We start from the raw sequence: 18,470 nt of genomic DNA, 5'->3' as shown, positions 1-18,470 counted from the left end.
TGTATGTGTGCGTGTGTTGGGGGAATCCCTGGGAGCAAACTTATTGTGGAAAGGGTGGCATCCTACCCAGCTGCATTCAGGGGAAGGACCTCTGCCAGCCTAGGGCACATATGGCTGAGGTGCCCCTTGAGCTTGAGAGCAGTACCAGGGGACCGATGCAGGGAATCCACAGACTAGAAGACCAGGGTGCACCTCCCCAAACAGCCGACTGCCTGGAGTAGCTCTTTGGAGCCCGGGTAAACCCCTGGAGATCTGTCCTATTCAAAGGAGGCAGAGAGCCCCCAAAATGATTGAGGTTGGGAATTCCAACCATCGATGCGGGAGAGGTATTAAACTAATATAGTTTACCAAAACGAAACAAGAGAAAAGGCCGGGAGGCTGGGCGCGGTGGCGCACGCCTGTAATCCCAGCACTTTGGGCGGCTGAGGTGGGCAGATCACCTGACGCCAAGAGTTCAAGACCAAACATGGCGAAACCCCATCTCTACTAAAAATACAAAAATTAGCTGGGTGTGGTGGCATGCACCCGTAATCCCAGCTACTCTGGAGGCAGAGACACGATAATTGCTTGAACCTGGGAGGTGGAGGTTGCAGTGAGCTGAGATTGCACCACTGCACTCCAGCCTGGGCGACAGAGTGAGACTCCACCTCAGAAAAATAAAAAACAGAGAAAACTACAAAATATGTATCCTGACTTGTGCCAAAGCATCTCGGAGCAGCTGCTGCTCTTGCTAATGCCTTCTGTGGTCCCAGCTCCTGGCCGCCACCTGCCCGGGCCTGGGCTGCCACTGCACAGCCATTCTCCTGGCACGGTCAGATGTCTGAGAGTCAACACCATTTAGGAAGGATGACTTTCTCCACCCCTTCTGAGACTAGAAACAAAATGGAAGGGTCGTAAGAATGGTGCCAAGCAGCCAAAAGAGCCACTTCCTTTGGGTACCAACAGGTGACGTGGCGTCATGGCTTCCGTCTTCCCCAAGCGCCTGTGCCCAGCAGCTGCCTCTCTCTGCCTGTGTGTCTTCTGGGGCGATGCTAATGGCAGATTTCCTGAGAGCCCTGTCCCATCTGCATGGATGGGAAGGACGACATACGTTGCTGTTCTTCCTAAGGAAAGTGGCATCCCTCCCAAACCTGGGAACTCAGGTCTCCGTGGACCACACAGACACCTGAGGAAAGGTTTTGCATCAGAGGCTGATGGCAGAGGCTCTACCAGTCTAGCAAGTCACCTGACTGATGTGAAGGGTTCCCCTAGAGCAGGAGGGACATCTGGGCTGAAAACCCTCATGTGAAATGGCCTGGGTCCCCCCAGGCACTCGACACCCATGAAATGCAACCCCAGCGGGTGGAAAAGCAAGTCCACGATTGCACTCCCCTGCCAGGCTAGGGAGAAATGCTGCTATTGCAATTCAGGGGCAACACACCCACCCCCACAGACCTGAGGGTGGCTGCAACTGTCAGCCACACCCAAAGAATGCAGGGCAGGCTCACTGTGGATAAATGTTCATGAAAGCACCACATGGAAATTGAAATATTTGAGATGAGACTGAATGATCTCTAAATCCTAAAAGAGAACACTAGAGAAATGTTAAAGATGAAAGAATAAAATATTCTGTTATAGAAAGCTGTAACCAAAACGGATCACATTAGAACTTATCTCAAGAAAAAGGTGCATTAACAGAATAGTTGTATTGTCACCCAAAAATTACCTGGTCGGCTCCCTGCCTGGGAGATCAAGGTAAGATGGACTCAACTCCTCTTCTGGTTTCACAGTCTGTAGAAGATGGCTGAAGATTTGGGCTAATTTCGGGAGAGACCTACGTTGCATTTCTTTTTTTTTTTTTTTAAGACCAAGTCTTGCTCTGTTGTCCAGGCTGGAGTGCAATGGCGCGATCTCGGCTCATTACAACCTCCGCCTCCCAGGTACAAGCGATTCTCCTGTCTCAGCCTCCCTAGTAGCTCGGATTACAGGCGTGCGCCACCATACCCAGCTAATTTTTGTATTTTTAGTAGAGACGGGTTTTCACCATGTTGGCCAGGCTGGTCTCGAATTCCTGACCTCAAGCGATCTGCCCGCCTCGGCCTCCCAAAGTGCTGGGATTACAGGCGTGAGCCGCTGTGCCCAGCCTTTTCTTTTGAGACAGAGTCTCGTTCTGTCGCCCAGGCTGGAGTGCAGTGGCGGCATCTCAGCTCACTGCAACCTCCGCCTCCTAGGTTCAAGGGATTCTCGTGCCTCAGCCTCCTGAGTAGCTGGGATTACAGGTGAACACCACCACACCCAGCTAATTTTTGTATTTTTAGTAGAGGCAGGGTTTCGCCACATTGGCCATGCTGGTCTCGAACTCCTGATCTCAGGTGATCCGCCCACCTTGGCCTCCCAGTGTTGGGATTACAGGCGTGAGCCACCGCGCCCAGCCCAAGGATTCTTACAGATAGGGCATAGTCTCAGCATCAGACTAATATGGTTATCTTGTTTGCTTTTTTCAAAAAACACCAGCGCCCAAGTAATAAATACAAGGTGAATTTTGTTCCAAGTACATCTGGCCTCTCTCCCCATCTCCAGTCCCTGCTTTAAGATCCGTGGGGAGGGCATGGAGATTCGTTTTGGGTTGTTTATCTGTGACTTCACCCTACTCATCATTCCTACTTATATCAAAAAAGACACAGCAGATACAACTGTGTTTGCAAAGTTCTGCCTTTTGGATAAAGTAGTTTATGCCAATCCTGTGCTTCTCTGAGCTTCTGAGGTCAGGCCAGGAACCAACACTCTCCACCTGCCCAGGGGAATGGGGAGGAAGCCAGCGAAGTTGCCTCAGATCAAGAGGATTTTTAAAAACACTGCGAAAGAAATACGTGCTCACAAATACTCAGCTAAAACCTTCCCAGAGCTTTTGGAGGGAGTGGGTGGAGCTAGGGATTGCACAGCGGCCACCAGACTACAAAGGTCAAATCTCACACTCTCAGATCCCTAATTCCGAAGAGCCATTTCCTCGGCACCCCCAGGCTTTGGCCGATCGCTCCCAGATCCCTCCCTCCCCAAACTGCAGGTGCTCCGCGTGTGGGAGTCACGGATGGCCCCAGAGCCCGGGACGTTAAGGCCGAGCGCCCGCGCCTCCGCTTCTCCACAGCCACGGGACGGCCAGGGGGCAGGTGGGAGCCTAGCCTTCTCCCTGCCCGGGAGACAGGGCTGGAGCGCTGTTGCAGGGATGGGTAAAGTCCCTCGAGTCCCCGTTCTGGGGCGGGGGCGCGCGCCACTGTCACACTTGAGGCGTCCGCAACGCCGCCAGGTGCGCTCCGCCGACCCGGAAGTAGCGGCACCTCTCCAGCGCTGCGGAGACGTCACCCGGCCGCGGCACCAGAGCGGGAGCGCCTTTGGCTCTGTGCACTTGCGTCATCACGTAGGCTGGCGGGGTCCCGTGATGGGGAGGTGACGTAGGCGTCACGGAAGCGGCGGTGGGCGGGGACAGGGTGTTAGCGGAATCTAGCCCCGCCTCTTAAAGCCTCCCGACCCTTTCGGTGTTAGCGCAGCGCGGCCGCTGGGTGCGGCGCCTTTAAGCGTCGCCGTGACACGTGTGTGAGGCGTCGGAGGCCCGGATGGTGCGAGTGCTGGGCCGCGGGCCGAAGGAGTCGCCAGGGCTGCGCAGGCTTGTGGCGCGCCGGCGGAGAGGCCGGGGTAGGCTGCGGTCGAGTCGGGGCGGTGCGCAGGCCTGGGGACGAGACCGGGGCGAGGGGTTCCGCGAGGCCTGGGGCGCTGGAAGGGCTGGCGGGCGCAGCCGGGACGCTCAGGGAGGACGTAGGCGCGCGTCCGCGCAGAGCTTCGGCCGTCCCCGCGGAGGACCCGGGATGCTCCGCCCGCTCGCGAGCTCGCTTCTCCAGATCCCGGATCTTCCCGAGGAGGGTCCGGGGCCAGGCTGTCCTCGCCGGTCTCCGCCGTCCCCCGGGCTCCGGGCCGGTGGTGGGGTCCGCCGGTGCCCGCTGTCTGCGCAGGATTCAGGTCGACTTCGGAGAGGTTGAGGTCGGAATCAGGGCGAGGGCGTCGCGTGCGGCCGCAGAGCTCAGCGGGGCGGGTGCGGCCTCGGGGCGGGCACCTCCCTCGTGGCTGCGGAGGCCACGGAGCCCGGGGCGGGGTGCGGTTCCGATGCCGCTGCTTCTGGCGGGTGGCGTGGGGGTCTTGGGCCTGGGGCTGGAATGGCGGCCGCCAAACCCAGACACACGAGAGGGGAGACTCCGAGCGCCCCGGTTTACGTAACGCTCACCACGGAGCCAGGCTCGGGAAGAGGTGCTCAGGTCGCTGTGTCCGCGGCCGGGCTCGGGGCAGGCGCTGCGGAGTCGCCCGGGAGGCCCCTGGAGCGCGTCGCTGGGCCCCGGGAGGCCGCTGCATCCGTGGGCTCCTCTCCCCAGCACGTGGTTGACCCTGCGAGCATCCATTGCAGTTCATCCTGGAAAAGTGACTTTAGAAGGAAGAGGGAGCGGGAATGAGCCTGAATGGTGCTGGCTGGGGTTCGCGCACGTGGAAATGTGGATGAGGCCTGTGCTGTCCCTGGACCAGAGAGAGCATCCTTCCTGAGTTGGGTAGGGTGTTGATGGTGTGTGTTCGGAGGGATTGCTAGTGGTTACAGGAACACTTGTCTCGGGCTCCTACACCTCAGAGAGAGAGCGAGCGTTGTTTAGGTTATTGCTTAATGTTTTAGGTGGAATTGGTGAAGTAGAGATTGACCTGTCACACTTGAAAAATTGTGTTCAAAATCTCTACATCTACATTAAGGAGTGGGTTAAGTTTAAAGTTACTTATCTCGAGTGAAATTGGGTTACATCTCCCAAGTTTCGTTTATCCCCTCCCTAAGTGGTTCTCAAGCGTTGGTTGTGGTGCATGATAAAGTTCTCACCTTCCAGGGTACATGTGAGTCCTGACCGAAAGCAGTAATATTGTGGGGAGTTTTTAATACGACTGGATGTCTTCACTTTATAGATGGCTTTTATTCTGAGATCATTTCCTTACACATTTTTCGGGAGTTGGTATGGTTTTATTTATGGATGAAATCATAGGTCTGAGATTTGCTGTAGAATTACCTGGGGATGGGAGGTAACTCAGGATGGGTCAGACATAATTACTGAGGCTGAATAAGGGGGGCTCATGTGCTCCTTGTGCGGTTCTCCATCTGTGTGTTTGAATGTTTTCACTGTAAACTGTTTTTACGGACCTTAATTTTATGTAATCACAGTGATCGTAAATGGTAATGAAAAGAGAAAATCGACACTTAGCAAAGCAAAATTTTGGCAACTCCTATTACTCCCTCAGGTTTGTTGTTATTGTTATTGAAGTTTTACTGGTTCATTAAATCCAAAACTTGGGGATTTATTACCTCTTACTCTTTGGAAATGAAATTAGACTGGAGCTGACTGGCAGGTGTTGGGGAGGTTTTCGTTCTCTGGGCTTGTCCGGGGTCAAGGTTAAGGTGTTCATATCGTGTGCGTTACAACTGGTGATGAGGTAGCACGGTCCACTGCCTCATCCTGAGTGCACCCGTGGATGCTCCTTGGACAGCTTTTTCACGGTAAAGGGTTGCCGGTGCGTGCTGCCTCCCTGAGAAGTAGCTGAAGAGAAGGCGCAGGAAGAGTCGCCTCCACTGATGGTCTCCCTGTCCCTCCCACAGGCTCCGACGCCCGCTCTGTGTCTTTGGTGATTGAACAGGCTACAGCCCGGGAGCGCTTACATTCAGGAGCCCCGCGTAGCACCTGCCCAGCCAAACTCAGCCCTCCCTTAAGATCCTGGTTCCATGCTGCAGTCTGCACATCCCAGGTGAGTGTGCGAGGCTTCTGTGTATTTTTTGATTCCGCTGAATTGTCTGCATGTGACCCAGCAGTGATTGTTCAGTTGGTGAGAAGTCTTTGATAATTCTCATGAGAAAAGGCTCTTTTATTTTCTCAAATCAGACAACTTATAATGCTTTTTTTTTAATAAGCTTCTAAAATTTCTTTACAGAAGTTTTTTTTGTTTGTTTTGTTTTGTTTTTTGTTTTTTGTTTTTTGTTTTTTTTGAGACCAAGTCTTGCTCTGTTGCCCAGGCTGGAGTGCAGTGGCGCGATCTCGGCTCACTCCAACCTCTGCCTCCCGTGTTCAAGCAATTCTCTGCCTCAGCCTCCTGAGTAGCTGGGATTACAGGTGCCTGCCACCATGCCTGGCTAATTTTTTTGTATTTTTAGTAGAGAAACATCTTCGCCAGGCTGGTCTTAAATTCCTGACCTCCTGATCCACTCACCTCGGCCTCCCAAGTGCTGGGATTACAGGCGTGAGCCATAGTTTTTTTTGTTTTAAAGATGGGGTCTCACTATGTTGCCCAGGCTGGACTGCACTGGATATTCACAGGCGTAATCATAGCTCACTGCAGCCTCAAGCTCCTGCCCTCAAGTTATCCTCCCACCTCAGCCTCCCAAGCATCTGGGACCACAGGCCCAGGCCACTGCGCCTGGCTTTTCTTTACAGAAGTTTTTATAGAAAAAGATACTTGATACTTGATACTTTTCTTCTTCTCTTTTGATAAGTGTCCTGGGAAGACATTTGTTTAAGTTTAGGTGTCTAATGGATACTATTCTCTGGGCCTGCTACTTGCTCTTCTTCTCATTCCTCACTTTTAAAAAGATAATTTGTACTCCAAGCACTGTCTAATGGAGATATAATACAAGCCACAAATATAATTTAAAATTTTATAATAGCCACAATAAAAAGAAGCAGGTGAAATTCATTTTCATAATTTATTTAACCCAATATATATAAAATATTACCATTTCAACAGGTGAGTGATCTAAAAATTACTGGGATGTTTTACGTTCTCTTCTTATACTACTGTGTATTTCTTTTCAAAATCTGGTGTGCATTTTACACTTATAGCACCTCTCAACCTGGACTAGCCTCATTTCACATGCTCAGTAGCCACGTGTGGCCTGTGGCCTTCATATTGAAGAGTGCAGGTCTGTACAGACATGCATGCTTATCCGACCTGCATGCTAATTCGTTTATTGCACGGGTGTGTGTGTGTGTAACCAGTTTGTATGTGAGAATTAGTGTCCCCCTGTTTTGGAGCAGACATTTGGACCACGTGATGGACTTTTGAAGGAAATGGCACCAAGAGTGATGTCCAGAGCCACTTGATGAGTATCTCTTGAAGAGATGCACGTGGCAGGGGCTGTCTGGCTGCCTCAGGGCCACTGTTGTCTGCTCAGCTCTATTTGTAGCAGCATCTTATCTTTCTGTGGGGGAAATGTGAACTCATATGTCCAAGTGATTAGTTCTGGGTCTCCCTGTTTCACACTTCCTTTGTACGGCTGATCCAAGGGATCACTGATCCAGGGGAGCTTTTGTGGTGGCTAGCATCCATAATGACCAAAGATGAGATCTTAAGAGATATTTTTGTCCTGGGATTTCGTTATCCATGGCTCTATGTTTCTTCTTGTCCCCGCAGTGATGCACCATGCCAATAGTGGATAAGTTGAAGGAGGCCCTGAAACCTGGCCGCAAGGACTTGGCTGATGATGGAGAACTGGGGAAGCTTCTTGCCTCCTCTGCCAAGAAGGTCCTTTTACAGAAGATCGAGTTCGAGCCAGCCAGCAAGAGCTTCTCCTACCAGCTGGAGTCCTTAAAGAGCAAATATGTGTTGCTCAACCCCAAAACAGAGGGAGCTGGTCGCCACAAGAGTGGAGATGACCCACTGGCCAGGAGACAGGGTACAGATGTGCAGTGTGCTGGCAGAGAGGCCCTCACTCCAGGGTGACGAAGTGGATGGACTTAAATATTGACTAATTAGTAGGAAAAACAACAGAATGTGGTCAAAGAGTTATGAATTTTTACATGGGGTCAGTGGATTTCAGTTACAGAAGTAACGATACAGGGTTGGTAGCAAGGAAATCTGTGTACTTGACGGATCTGTGTACTTGGCGGGTCCTTGGACTTGCAGTTCCCCCCGTCCCAAGTATAATACAGTCAAAAGTCAGGCTTGGAACTAAGAGAAATGGGGTGGGCTGCATGTGGGCACAGTGTGGTGCAGAGTGCCAGGGCCTGGCTCCTTCCAGCACTCAGTCTCTGAGCTGTGTCCTTCATCTATAGAGGGGCCATTGGATTCTATAGCCAAGCAGCCTAGGAGGTCCATGGGATGGCTAGGTTTACTCCTGAGCTTTCCAGGAATGTCCCGTAAACCAGAACACCAGTTCTTCTCTGGTGCTGTGTTCCGAGACACTGCATGCTAAGCGTATGCTTCAGGAGTTTCTTTTTGTGGACGACCTATGTGTGGACTTACGTCTTCCTCTTTTCTTCTCTTGTCCCTTTCTTCCTCAGGCAGTGAGCACACGTATGAGAGCTGTGGTGACGGAGTCCCAGCCCCGCAGAAAGTGCTTTTCCCCACGGAGCGACTGTCTCTGAGGTGGGAGCGGGTCTTCCGTGTGGGCGCAGGACTCCACAACCTTGGCAACACCTGCTTTCTCAATGCCACCGTCCAGTGCTTGACCTACACACCACCTCTAGCCAACTACCTGCTCTCCAAGGAGCATGCTCGCAGCTGTGAGTGTGGGATTGCAGCAGTGGGGTGGCTGTGGGTCCTCTGGGTTAGATAAGCCCATGCACTTGTGGCACTGCTGCTCTCAGTCTGGGTCAAATTTAGGAGGGCAGTTCATAACGTATAGTAACTGATGAAACCTAAATTTGAATCATGCCTGCTGCAGAATGGGCCATGAAGGTGAATCACTCAGGTGGGGCTGTGTTCACCAAGCTTTTCTGTAAATAATTACCCAGACAGAAAGAAACGTTTTCAAAATAGTTCCAAAATATGTACATTCAATTACTATTTTTTTAGAGACAGTATCTTACTCTGGCACCCAGGCTGGAATGCAGTGGCTCCATCACAACTCTCTGTAGTCTTGAACTCCTGGGCTCACGTGATCCTCCCATCTCAGCTTCCCAAAGTGCTGGGATTATACCATGCCTGGCCCAATTGTTTTATGCATCTATTATTGTATCAGTATATCTTATATGTATTATAAAACATGCAGCCTGGACAACACAGCAAGATCCCATCTCTACAAAAACAAATCAAGGCCAGGCGCGGTGGCTCACACCTGTGGGAGGCAGAGGCGGGCAGATCACTTGAGGTCAGGAGTTCGAGCCCAGCCTGGCCAACATGGCGAAACCTGGTTTCTACTAAAAATATAAAAATTAGGCGTGGTGGGGTGCACCTGTAATCCCAACTACTTGGGAGGCTGAAGCAGGAGAATTGCTTGAACCCAGGAGGTGGAGGTTGCAGTGAGCTGACCAAGATCATGCCACTGCACTCCAGCCTGGGCGACAGAGCAAGACTCCATCTCACACACACAAAAAACAAATTGAAACAATTAGCTAGATGTGGTGGTGTGCTCTATTTGATTAAAATAGAGGTGAAATAAGATATAACTTACCACAAACTGAAAGAAATAGAAACTGAAAAGTCTTTTAACTATTAAAGAAATTAAAGCAGTGGTTAAAAATCTTCCCATGAAAAACCCCAAGCAGAGACAATGTTATTTCTGTGTAACTTTTTTTTTTTTTTTTTGAGATGGACTCTGTTGCCCAGGCTGGAGTACGGTGGTGTGATCTCGGCTCACTGCAACCTCCGCCTCCTGGGTGCAAGCAATTCTCCTGTCTCAGCCTCCCAAATAGCTGGGACTATAGACGCACGCCACCACGCCTGGCTAATTTTTGTATATTTAGTAAAATGGGGTTTTACCATATTGGTCAGGCTGGTCTTGAACTCCTGACCTCAGGTGATCCAACCGCCTTGGCCTCCTAAAGTGCTGGGATTACCGGTGTGAGCCACTGCACCCAGCCGATTTCTATGTAACTTTTAAGAAACAATTCCAATCCTTTACACATTCTTCCAAAGAATAGAGAAGGAGAGAATCCTTCCCAGCTCATTCTATAAAGTTCCTGTAACTCAGATAACAGTAATAAGGAAAATGCGAGAAAGAAAATGGATAACCACAACTTCTTCACGAACATAGATATAAAAATTATAGGAAAATACTACCAAATGACACAGTTTCTAAAAAACTGTAAGCAACTTAGTTTATCCTAGGACTGCAGGATGTTTTCATCGCAGAAAATCTCTAAGTAGAATTCTGGAGGGAGCAGAGCAGTTGAAAGCATAGCTCAGGAGCCTGGCCTGTAGGGATTGCTTCCCGGTTTGCCCCGTAGTAACTGAGTTTTTGAGAATGTCCCTGGTCTGTGGAAGAGTGAGACTGTCTTCCTTACAGAGTTGTATGAGGCTCAGATGAATTCTGAGTAAGTCAGGTGCCTGGAGTTGCAGCCCGCAGACAGGGAGTACTATAGAAGTGACTGCTACTGGCCGGGCACGGTGGCTCACACCTGTAATCCCAGCTACTTGGGAGGCTGAGGCAGGAGAATCGCTTGAATCCGGGAGGCAGAGGTTGCATTGAGCTGAGATCACGCCACTGCACTTTAGCCTGGGCGACAGAACGAGATTCCGTCTCAAAACAAAAAACAACAAAAAAAAAAGAACACAAGATGGCCATGCAGTGGGAAGTGTTTGTAAACATCTTGCTAATTGCGATGGCTTCATAGCAGCAAAGGTTAATTATCAAGGCATAGTTGTTGAGATGAAGCAGCACATTGTTTGGAGGGGGGGGTTTGGAGATGGAGTCTCGCTCTGTCGCCCAGGCTGGAGTGCAGTGGTGCGATCTCGGCTCACTGCAACCTCCGCCTCCTGGGTTCAAGAGAGTCTCCTGCCTCAGCCTCCCAAGTAGCTGGGACCGCAGGCGCCCGCCACCACGCCTGGCTAATTTTGTATTTTTAGTAGAGAGACAAAGTTTCACCATGTTGGCCAGGCTGCTCTTGAACTCTCGACCTCAGGTGATCTGCCTGCCTCTGCCTCCGAAAGTGCTGAGATTACAGGCATGAGCCACCATGCCCCGCAGATGTACATTGTTTTTTTTTTTGAGACGGAGTCTCGCTCTGTCACCCAGGCTGGAGTGCAGTGGCGCAATCTCGGCTCACTGCAAGCTCCGCCTCCCGGGTTCACGCCATTCTCCTGCCTCAGCCTCTCCGAGTAGCTGGGACTACAGGCGCCTGCCACCACGCCCGGCTAATTTTTTGTATTTTTAGTAGAGACGGGGTTTCACCGTTTCAGCCAGGATGGTCTCGATCTCCTGACCTCGTGATCCACCCGCCTCGGCCTCCCAAAGTGCTAGGATTACAGGCGTGAGCCACCGCGCCCGGCTAAGATGTACATTGTTGAGATGGCTAACTGTAGCCCCTATTTCCAGTGGTGACCTTGGTAATTTTGAGGTTGTTCTGGGTGGACTTTCAGTAAGATTTGACTAGATGGCCGTTGTTTTCGTCTCATGGTTTTGGCAGTAAGACTCTGCTATCCCAGGCCTGTAAGGGCTCTTCCACTGTAGAGCTGCCTTCCATTCTTGGTTTCTCTGCGGGATCTTTTTGAGCCATTTGCCAACTTTGTGAGGATTAATTTAGTTAAAACTAGATAACATCTGTAAATCCCCATAACCTGGCACAGGTAAGCTGCAGTTGGTTGCAGCATGTCAGCAGTAAGCGTGTGAGTAAGGCAGCCATGGCCATCCCTTCAAGGGGAATGCCTGGTCTTCCTTCCCATACCGGTCCCGTGGGTCAGCATCACTGTAGTGCATCTTAATATCTTAGAACGTATCAAGAGATGTTGTGGCCTTTTTTTCCTGCACCCCACCGGATCCCGAGTGACCCCTAAGTGGGCTTTGGCTGTGGTCTCCCCCTCCTAGCACATGGCATTTGAAGAGTCGAGGATCCTAAGGGGTGTTTGTTCTGACGAGGGTCCACTGTGCGTGTGGTACGGAGCAGCAGCTCCTGCCTTGGGCTGGACTGTCTTTGGCGCTAATATTTAGCTAGAAGAGAAACACTGTGAAAATAGTCTAGGAGGAATGCAGTTCAGTCCTATCCTTTTGTTTCCCAAATCTCTCTATGTCCCTGTAGTCATGGATTGACTTCTGAGTTATATTTTCCTAAATTACATGAACAAATGTTTGTCCATGTGCCACTTAAATTAATCTCATATATTGCTGGAGAACCTGGCTTAGATTGTTATTTACCCTATTTAAGAGTGATATTTTATTAGGCTGAAAGAAGCTTTCTTTTTTTTTTTTTTTTTTTTTGAGACGAGGTGTCACTCTGTCACCCAGGCTGGAGTCCAGTGGTGTAATCATAGCTGACTGCAACCTCCACCTCCCAAGCAATCCTCCCACTTTAGCCTCCCAAGTAGCTGGCCCTATAGACTCATATCACCATGCCCAGCTAATTTTTGTTTTTATTCTTTGGGTAGAGATTTGGTTTGGCAGTGTTGCCCAGGCTGGTCTCAAACACCTGGGCTCAGCGATCCTCCTGCATCAGCCTCCCAAAATGTTCGGATTATAGGTGTGAGCCACCATGCCCCACCAGCAGCATTTTATATATAATGATTAGAGGCTTAATTTCTACACAATTTTTTGAGACAGAGTCTCTGTTGCTTATGCTGGAGTGCAGTTGCCACAATCTCGGCTCACTGCAACCCCCACCTCCCAGGTTCAAGCGATTTTTTTTTTTTTTTTTTTTGAGACGGAGTTTCACTCTGTCGCCCAGGCCGGAGTGCAGTGGTCTGATCTTTGCTCACTGCAACCTCCGCCTCCCAGGTTCAAGCGATTCTCCTGGCTCAGCCTCCCGAGTAGCTGGGACTACAGGCACGTGTCACCACGCCTGGCTAATTTTTTTTCTATTTGTAGTAGAGACAGAGTTTCACCGTGTAAGCCAAGATGGTCTCGACCTCCTGACCTTGTGATCCACCCGCGTCGGCCTCCCAAAGTGCTGGGATTACAGGCGTGAGCCACTGCATCTGGCCTATGTTTTCTTTTAAATGACATTATTTTTGCCTAATTTTGAGTTCCCCAGTCATTATTGTCATTTTAAAAATAAAAGTAATAACATGGATATAGTTAGAAAAGGCAAGCAGAAGTCTAAAATGAAAAAACCTCCCCTTTATGTAAAGGCAATCTCACGGAGAGTTTTTTACATCTCTTCAAGAAGAATTTTGTGTAAATAATAGCATTTTAATGTCTATTTGCTAAGCAGGCTGCATGCTGTTTCATTATTGATTTTGAAGTCTAAGGAGTTGGAGATATTGCGGGGAAATAATTTGGGTTGAGTTTTGTGTTATGAGATGGATCTATTTGAACAGGTAATGCACTGTATGGTAGACAACAGTATCTAGCAGATTTGAAGGCGTGCTTGCCCTTTGGTCCAGAAATTTGTCTTCTGAGCGTGTACTTTAGAGAAACTCACCCATGTGCTCAAGGAGACAGGTGCAGGATTGTTCATTGCAAAATGTCTGTGATAGCAGAGAAAATGGAAAGACTAAAGTGTGTCAGTGGTGGATATATAAATAACTGTAGTCTTTTCATTCAGTGAAATATTCTAGCTGGAAGATTTGAAGGAACTGGAGCTATGTCTAGCAACATGGATTTTTGTAAAGCACATTGCTGAATGATACGTAACTGCATGATGTGATTTATAGAAAGGAAGTTTGGAAACGTAGCTACAGTGCCATTTATTGTTCACGGATACACATGTGTGTGATAATAAATACATGAATGAGAACGATAATTGCCTAATTCAGGATAGTGGTGACTTTGAATGAAGGAACGTGGAAAATGGGGTTGAGAGAGATTGAGGGGAGTTCAGCGATCACAGCAGTGTTTATTTACATCACAATTTGAAAGGTAAAAATGTACCAGTGTCGGGGCTGGGCACGATGGCTCACACCTGTAATCCCAGCACTTCGGGAGGCCGAGGCAGGCGGATCACAAGGTCAGGAATTGGAGACCAGCCTGGCCAGCATGGTGAAACTCTTGTCTCTATTAAAATACAAAAAATTAGCCTGGCATGGTGGCACGAGCCTGTAGTCCCAGCTACTCAGGAGGCTGAGGCAGAAGAATTGCTTAAACCCGGCAGGCGGAGGTTGCAGTGAGCCAAGATTGTGCCACTGCACTCCAGCCTGGGTGACAGTGAGACTCTGTCTCAGAAAAAAAAAAAAAGGACCACTGTCTAGCCTAATGCCTAGTGAGGCGTTTTATGTAGAGCAGGGGTGGGCAGACTCATCTGGCCTGCTCTCTGTGTGTGTAAATAAAGTTTTATTGAACACGTTCATACCCCATTGTTCGTATATTGTCTATGGCTGCTTCCTCTACAATACAGGGGCATGGTTGTGACTAGGCTGTATAGCCCTCAAATCGGAAAGGATTTGCTATCTGGATCTTCCCAGAAAACGTTTTCAACCCCAGATATATCCTAGCGAGGTGTTTACTAGAAGCAGTGGAACAGACGGTCCCATACCTGAGGCACTACTAAGGGGCTGTCAGCCCTAAAATATTTTAGCCTATTTACCATGTGATGCAGCTTAGAAATTCGAGAATACATCTTTTAAGCTTCATTTTGAAAATCTGCCTTAGTCTTTTTTTAAGTAAATAATACTAGTGAAATCTGAGAAGGATCATGCACAGGTCAGCATTAACGTGGGGTGATGGTGTGAGTTTCAGCTTTGGATGGATCATAGCTCCCAAACGCCATCCAGCAGAGAAGAACATTTCCTTGGTGGTCGCCCAGTCAGCAGAGGTCTGGGATGTCTGGCTCAGCTGTTCTCTCACAGCCTGGTTTGCTCTTACCTGCCTGTGTTTCTGTCCGTGTTACGTTTGGGGTGGGGGCCTCACCATGAGTTCTTTGAAAGCTCTTGTCTTAAAATTGCTCCTCCTTCCACGCCGGCAGGCCACCAGGGAAGCTTCTGCATGCTGTGTGTCATGCAGAACCACATCGTCCAGGCCTTCGCCAACAGCGGCAACGCCATCAAGCCCGTCTCCTTCATCCGAGACCTGAAAAGTAAGCATCAATCCATGTTAAAATTTTCGTGATTTATTTATTTTTTAATTTTTTGTAGAGACGGGGTTCGCGCTGTGTTCCCCAGGCTGGTCTTAAATTCCTGGCCTTAAGCAGTCCCTCCATTTTGGCCTCCCAAAGTGTTGGGATTACAGACACAAGCCACTGTGCCATTCTCTATCTGTTACTGAAGGCCTGCTAAGTGCTCGCCCTGTAGGAGGTGCTGGGGAGTTGGTAGAAGGGAGAGAAGAGTGAGTCATGGATGAAGTCTTGGGAATCCCTCTGTGCTAACAGCCCTGCATGTGGTGGCACAGACTCAAGGAATAGCAGTTCAGAGACATGTGGGCTGGGGTCAGTGGGGAAGCCTCTCAGTGGGGGCAGGTCAGGACAGGTAGCCTTTCCTTTGGCCAGGTGGAGGAGTTATTGTGATTTGGGGCAGGCAGGTGAGCCTGAGGGAGAGCTGGGAGGAGGGATGGATGAGGAATGTACCAATTCCATTCTGAATATCAGGAATCAGTTGCCTATGATATAAAAAAAGTCTCATTCTCATTCACTTGGCAGAAAGAAGAGGCCTATTACCGGTTTTTGAAATCTGTGTAAATTGTAGCACTGTGAAATACTTATTCACCTGTGTTTTGTATTGGCTTTTGGAGAGGTACTCAATGGATTTTACATTCTTTTTGTTTGAGACAGGGTTTTGCTCTTACACCTAGGCTGGAGGACAGGGGTGCAATCACAGCTCGCTGCAGCCTCAAACTCTTGGGCTCAAGCAGTCGGCCTTGGCCTTCTGAGTAGCTGGGGTTACAGGCGCACCACACTTGGCTGTTTCTGTATTGTTTGTAGAGACGGGGTCTGGCCATGTTGCCCAGGCTGGTCTCCAACTCCCAGCTCCAAATGATCCTCCTGCCTTGGCCTTCCAAAGGGTTGGGATTACAGGCATAAGCCATTGCACCCTGCCGGATTTTACATTCTTTATTCTTTTTCTTTCTGAGATAGAGTCTTGCTCTATTGCCCAGGCTGAAGATTGCAGTGGTGAGATCATAGCTCACTGCAGCCTCAACCTCCCGGGCTCAACCCATCCTCCTGCCTCAGTCACCCAAGTAGCTGGAACTACAGGCATATGCCATCATGCCTGGCTAATTTTTTTTATTTTTTATTTTTGTAGAGGTGAAGTCTCCCTATGTTACCCAGGCTGCCCTCGAACTCCTGGGCTCAAGTGATCCTCCCACCCCGGCCTCCTGAAGTGTTAGAGTGACAGGCATGAGCCGCCTCACCCAGTCGGCATTTTACATTTTTGAGGGCTTGGTGTTCTTCCTTGTCTGTGAAGTAGTGAAGGTTCAAGCCTGCGATCTTATTGAGAAAGTGGTGGCCATGATGAATTGTGATTGGGATATAGAAAATCCGTGTAGAGCTCTTGTTTTCCTCACTTGTTCCTTTGAAAAGTTGCAGTATTTTCCCCTTGTAACAGCCAGGAATGGATATTCAGGAAAGCAGCCGCAGGCTGATGAGAAGACACGAGCTCTTCCCTCCCTGTTTCTTCCTCTTTTAGAGATCGCCCGGCACTTCCGCTTTGGGAACCAGGAGGACGCGCATGAGTTCCTGCGGTATACCATCGACGCCATGCAGAAGGCCTGCCTGAATGGCTGCGCCAAGTGCGTGCTTCCCCACCCACCTTCCCAGGGCTTTGGGCACCTTTTCTATATGGTGGCAGCAGAACATTCCTATGGCAACAGCCAGCCCGGCACCTTTCTACCCAGGCTGCCCTCGGGTAGACGTGGCAGAATTTGCCTCTGGGTATTCAGCCTGTTGGAGCTCAAATAGGGGATTGCCCTTGCTTCCTGGGAAAGGGCTGTCTCCAGAGACGTCTTGCTGGTCTGGGGCGGCTTGGTAGGATCAGGTGGCTGTGGTATTGGCAGCTGTGTCTCAGCAGCTCAGTTAAGGGGAAATATGTTAGCATACCTTAGGGGTATTCAGTTAGTACCATGGACTTTTTCAGTCTCTTAAAAATCATATTGTTTTTAAAAAGAGGATGGGGTGGTAGGAATTAGGTCTCTGCAGTATAATTTATACATAGGTGTATATGTACAAACAGGGAGCTTTAACATGAGGAAGTTTATAACTTTAGGATCTGACTGTGCCTGGCTGCTATTTCTTACTCACACTGGTGTGGTGCCAAGCGATTGTTTGGCACCACATATGCCCTTATATGTAATGGTTGCCATCACAAATTGTCTTTGTGTCATTCCTGAGTTTATAGGTTCAGACCAAAGAAAACAGGCAGGAAATGCTTAGGACTTCCTTGTATTGCCTCAGCTTAGGATCTTAGAAATACTTTAAATAGTTTAGCAAATATACCTAGAATGTTCTTTAGAGAAGTTGAGTTGTAGCAATGAGTGATTGAAATGGCAAAACCACTGGCCTCAGTGGATGATATTATTACGTAAATAAGACTTACAGAAAGAAAACTTTTTTTGAGACAGGAGTCTTGCTCTGTCGCCCAGGCTGGAGTGCAGTAGCTGGAATTACAGGCCCACACCACCGTGCCTGGCTAATTTTTGTATTATTAATAGAGACAGGGTTTTGCCATGTTGGCCAGGCTGGTCTCCAACTCCTGGCCTCAAGTGATCTGCCTGCCTTGGCCTCTTAGTGTTGGGATTACAGGCATGAGCCACCATTCCTGGCTTAAGAAAACGTACTTTAATCATTTATATGAAGGCAACTTTCACTGCATTCCTAGGATGCTTTTTGTCTATTCTGAGGGTTTGGTCACGTGTTCTTCCCCTTCTCCTGAAGGGGCTCAAGCTTCCCTGCTCCCTATATGATCCCGGGTCTGCCCTTCAGTGAACTGGGTAATTGAACTACTGTTCCCTGTGTGCTGGGCCCCATAGCTAGCACTGGGAACTGAGAGATAGAAGCCATGGCCCTGGAGTCTGTGGAGCTCATGGTGTAATTCGTGAAGAGAGTGGACCCCAGCAGCATTTGCAGTGTGGTGTGGGCAATGCTGTGATAGAGGGATATTACTTCACCCAGAGGCGGCTTCCTGGGAGAAGTGACCCCTGAGGGCCTGCAGAGGCAAGTGGATGTCCCCAGGAGGAGGGTTGCGGTGTCCCCAGCACCTGCAGGGGGAGTGCAGTGAGCCTATAGCAGGGGGCCTGGCTCTGGGCACAGGGTGCAGCCACCTGGAGCGCTCTTAGGACAGAAACTGACCCCTGGGCTTCAGTCAGTCCAATTAACCAGAGTCTGCGTTGGAAAAAATTCGTGAGGAGTGGGATGGGAGGTAGAATGAATAACGGTTTGGATTTGGGGCTGTGAGATGGGAGGAATGCAGGTCTGTGGTCTGGGCATTGGGGTGGGTGCTGGTGAGCCATTCGTTGGTACCAGGATTGGTGGAAAGAGGAGAGAAGCCAGGTGTCAGGTGGCCAGGCATTGCCAGGGGAGAGATGAAGGCTCACCAGATGTCGGTCCATGAGAGAGCTTTCACTGGTCTGTAGTGAAATGTGGAGTGAGAAAAAATAAGAGTGACACCAATGGTGAGCTTCTCATAAA

General features: G+C 49.6%; 1 protein-coding gene across 5 annotated transcripts in view; it reads left to right on the top strand.

The window, feature by feature from the left end:
* Nucleotides 1-3,554: 3,554 nt before the first annotated feature.
* USP36 (ubiquitin specific peptidase 36) overlaps nucleotides 3,555-18,470 on the top strand; it is a 43,810-nt gene continuing 28,894 nt past the window's right edge. For 2 of the 5 annotated variants that reach the window (XM_032176735.2, XM_032176732.2), the window contains exons 1-6: nucleotides 3,555-3,669; nucleotides 5,651-5,796; nucleotides 7,456-7,717; nucleotides 8,325-8,546; nucleotides 14,817-14,927; nucleotides 16,474-16,576. In XM_032176735.2, coding sequence (XP_032032626.1) covers nucleotides 7,465-7,717; nucleotides 8,325-8,546; nucleotides 14,817-14,927; nucleotides 16,474-16,576 — 689 coding nt within the window. In that variant the 5' untranslated portion in view covers nucleotides 3,555-3,669; nucleotides 5,651-5,796; nucleotides 7,456-7,464. Of the gene's footprint in view, nucleotides 3,670-3,934; nucleotides 4,012-5,650; nucleotides 5,797-5,819; nucleotides 7,718-8,324; nucleotides 8,547-14,816; nucleotides 14,928-16,473; nucleotides 16,577-18,470 lie in introns of those variants that run through there. The other 3 variants (XM_058428209.1, XM_032176734.2, XM_032176733.2) reach the window with 3 other exon arrangements.

Source organism: Hylobates moloch, unplaced genomic scaffold (assembly GCF_009828535.3).
Source record: "Hylobates moloch isolate HMO894 unplaced genomic scaffold, HMol_V3 SCAFFOLD_15, whole genome shotgun sequence".
Lineage (NCBI taxonomy): Eukaryota > Metazoa > Chordata > Mammalia > Primates > Hylobatidae > Hylobates > Hylobates moloch.
The sequence above is the reverse complement of the archived record's forward strand: the minus strand, read 5'-3'. Positions and strand labels throughout refer to the sequence as shown.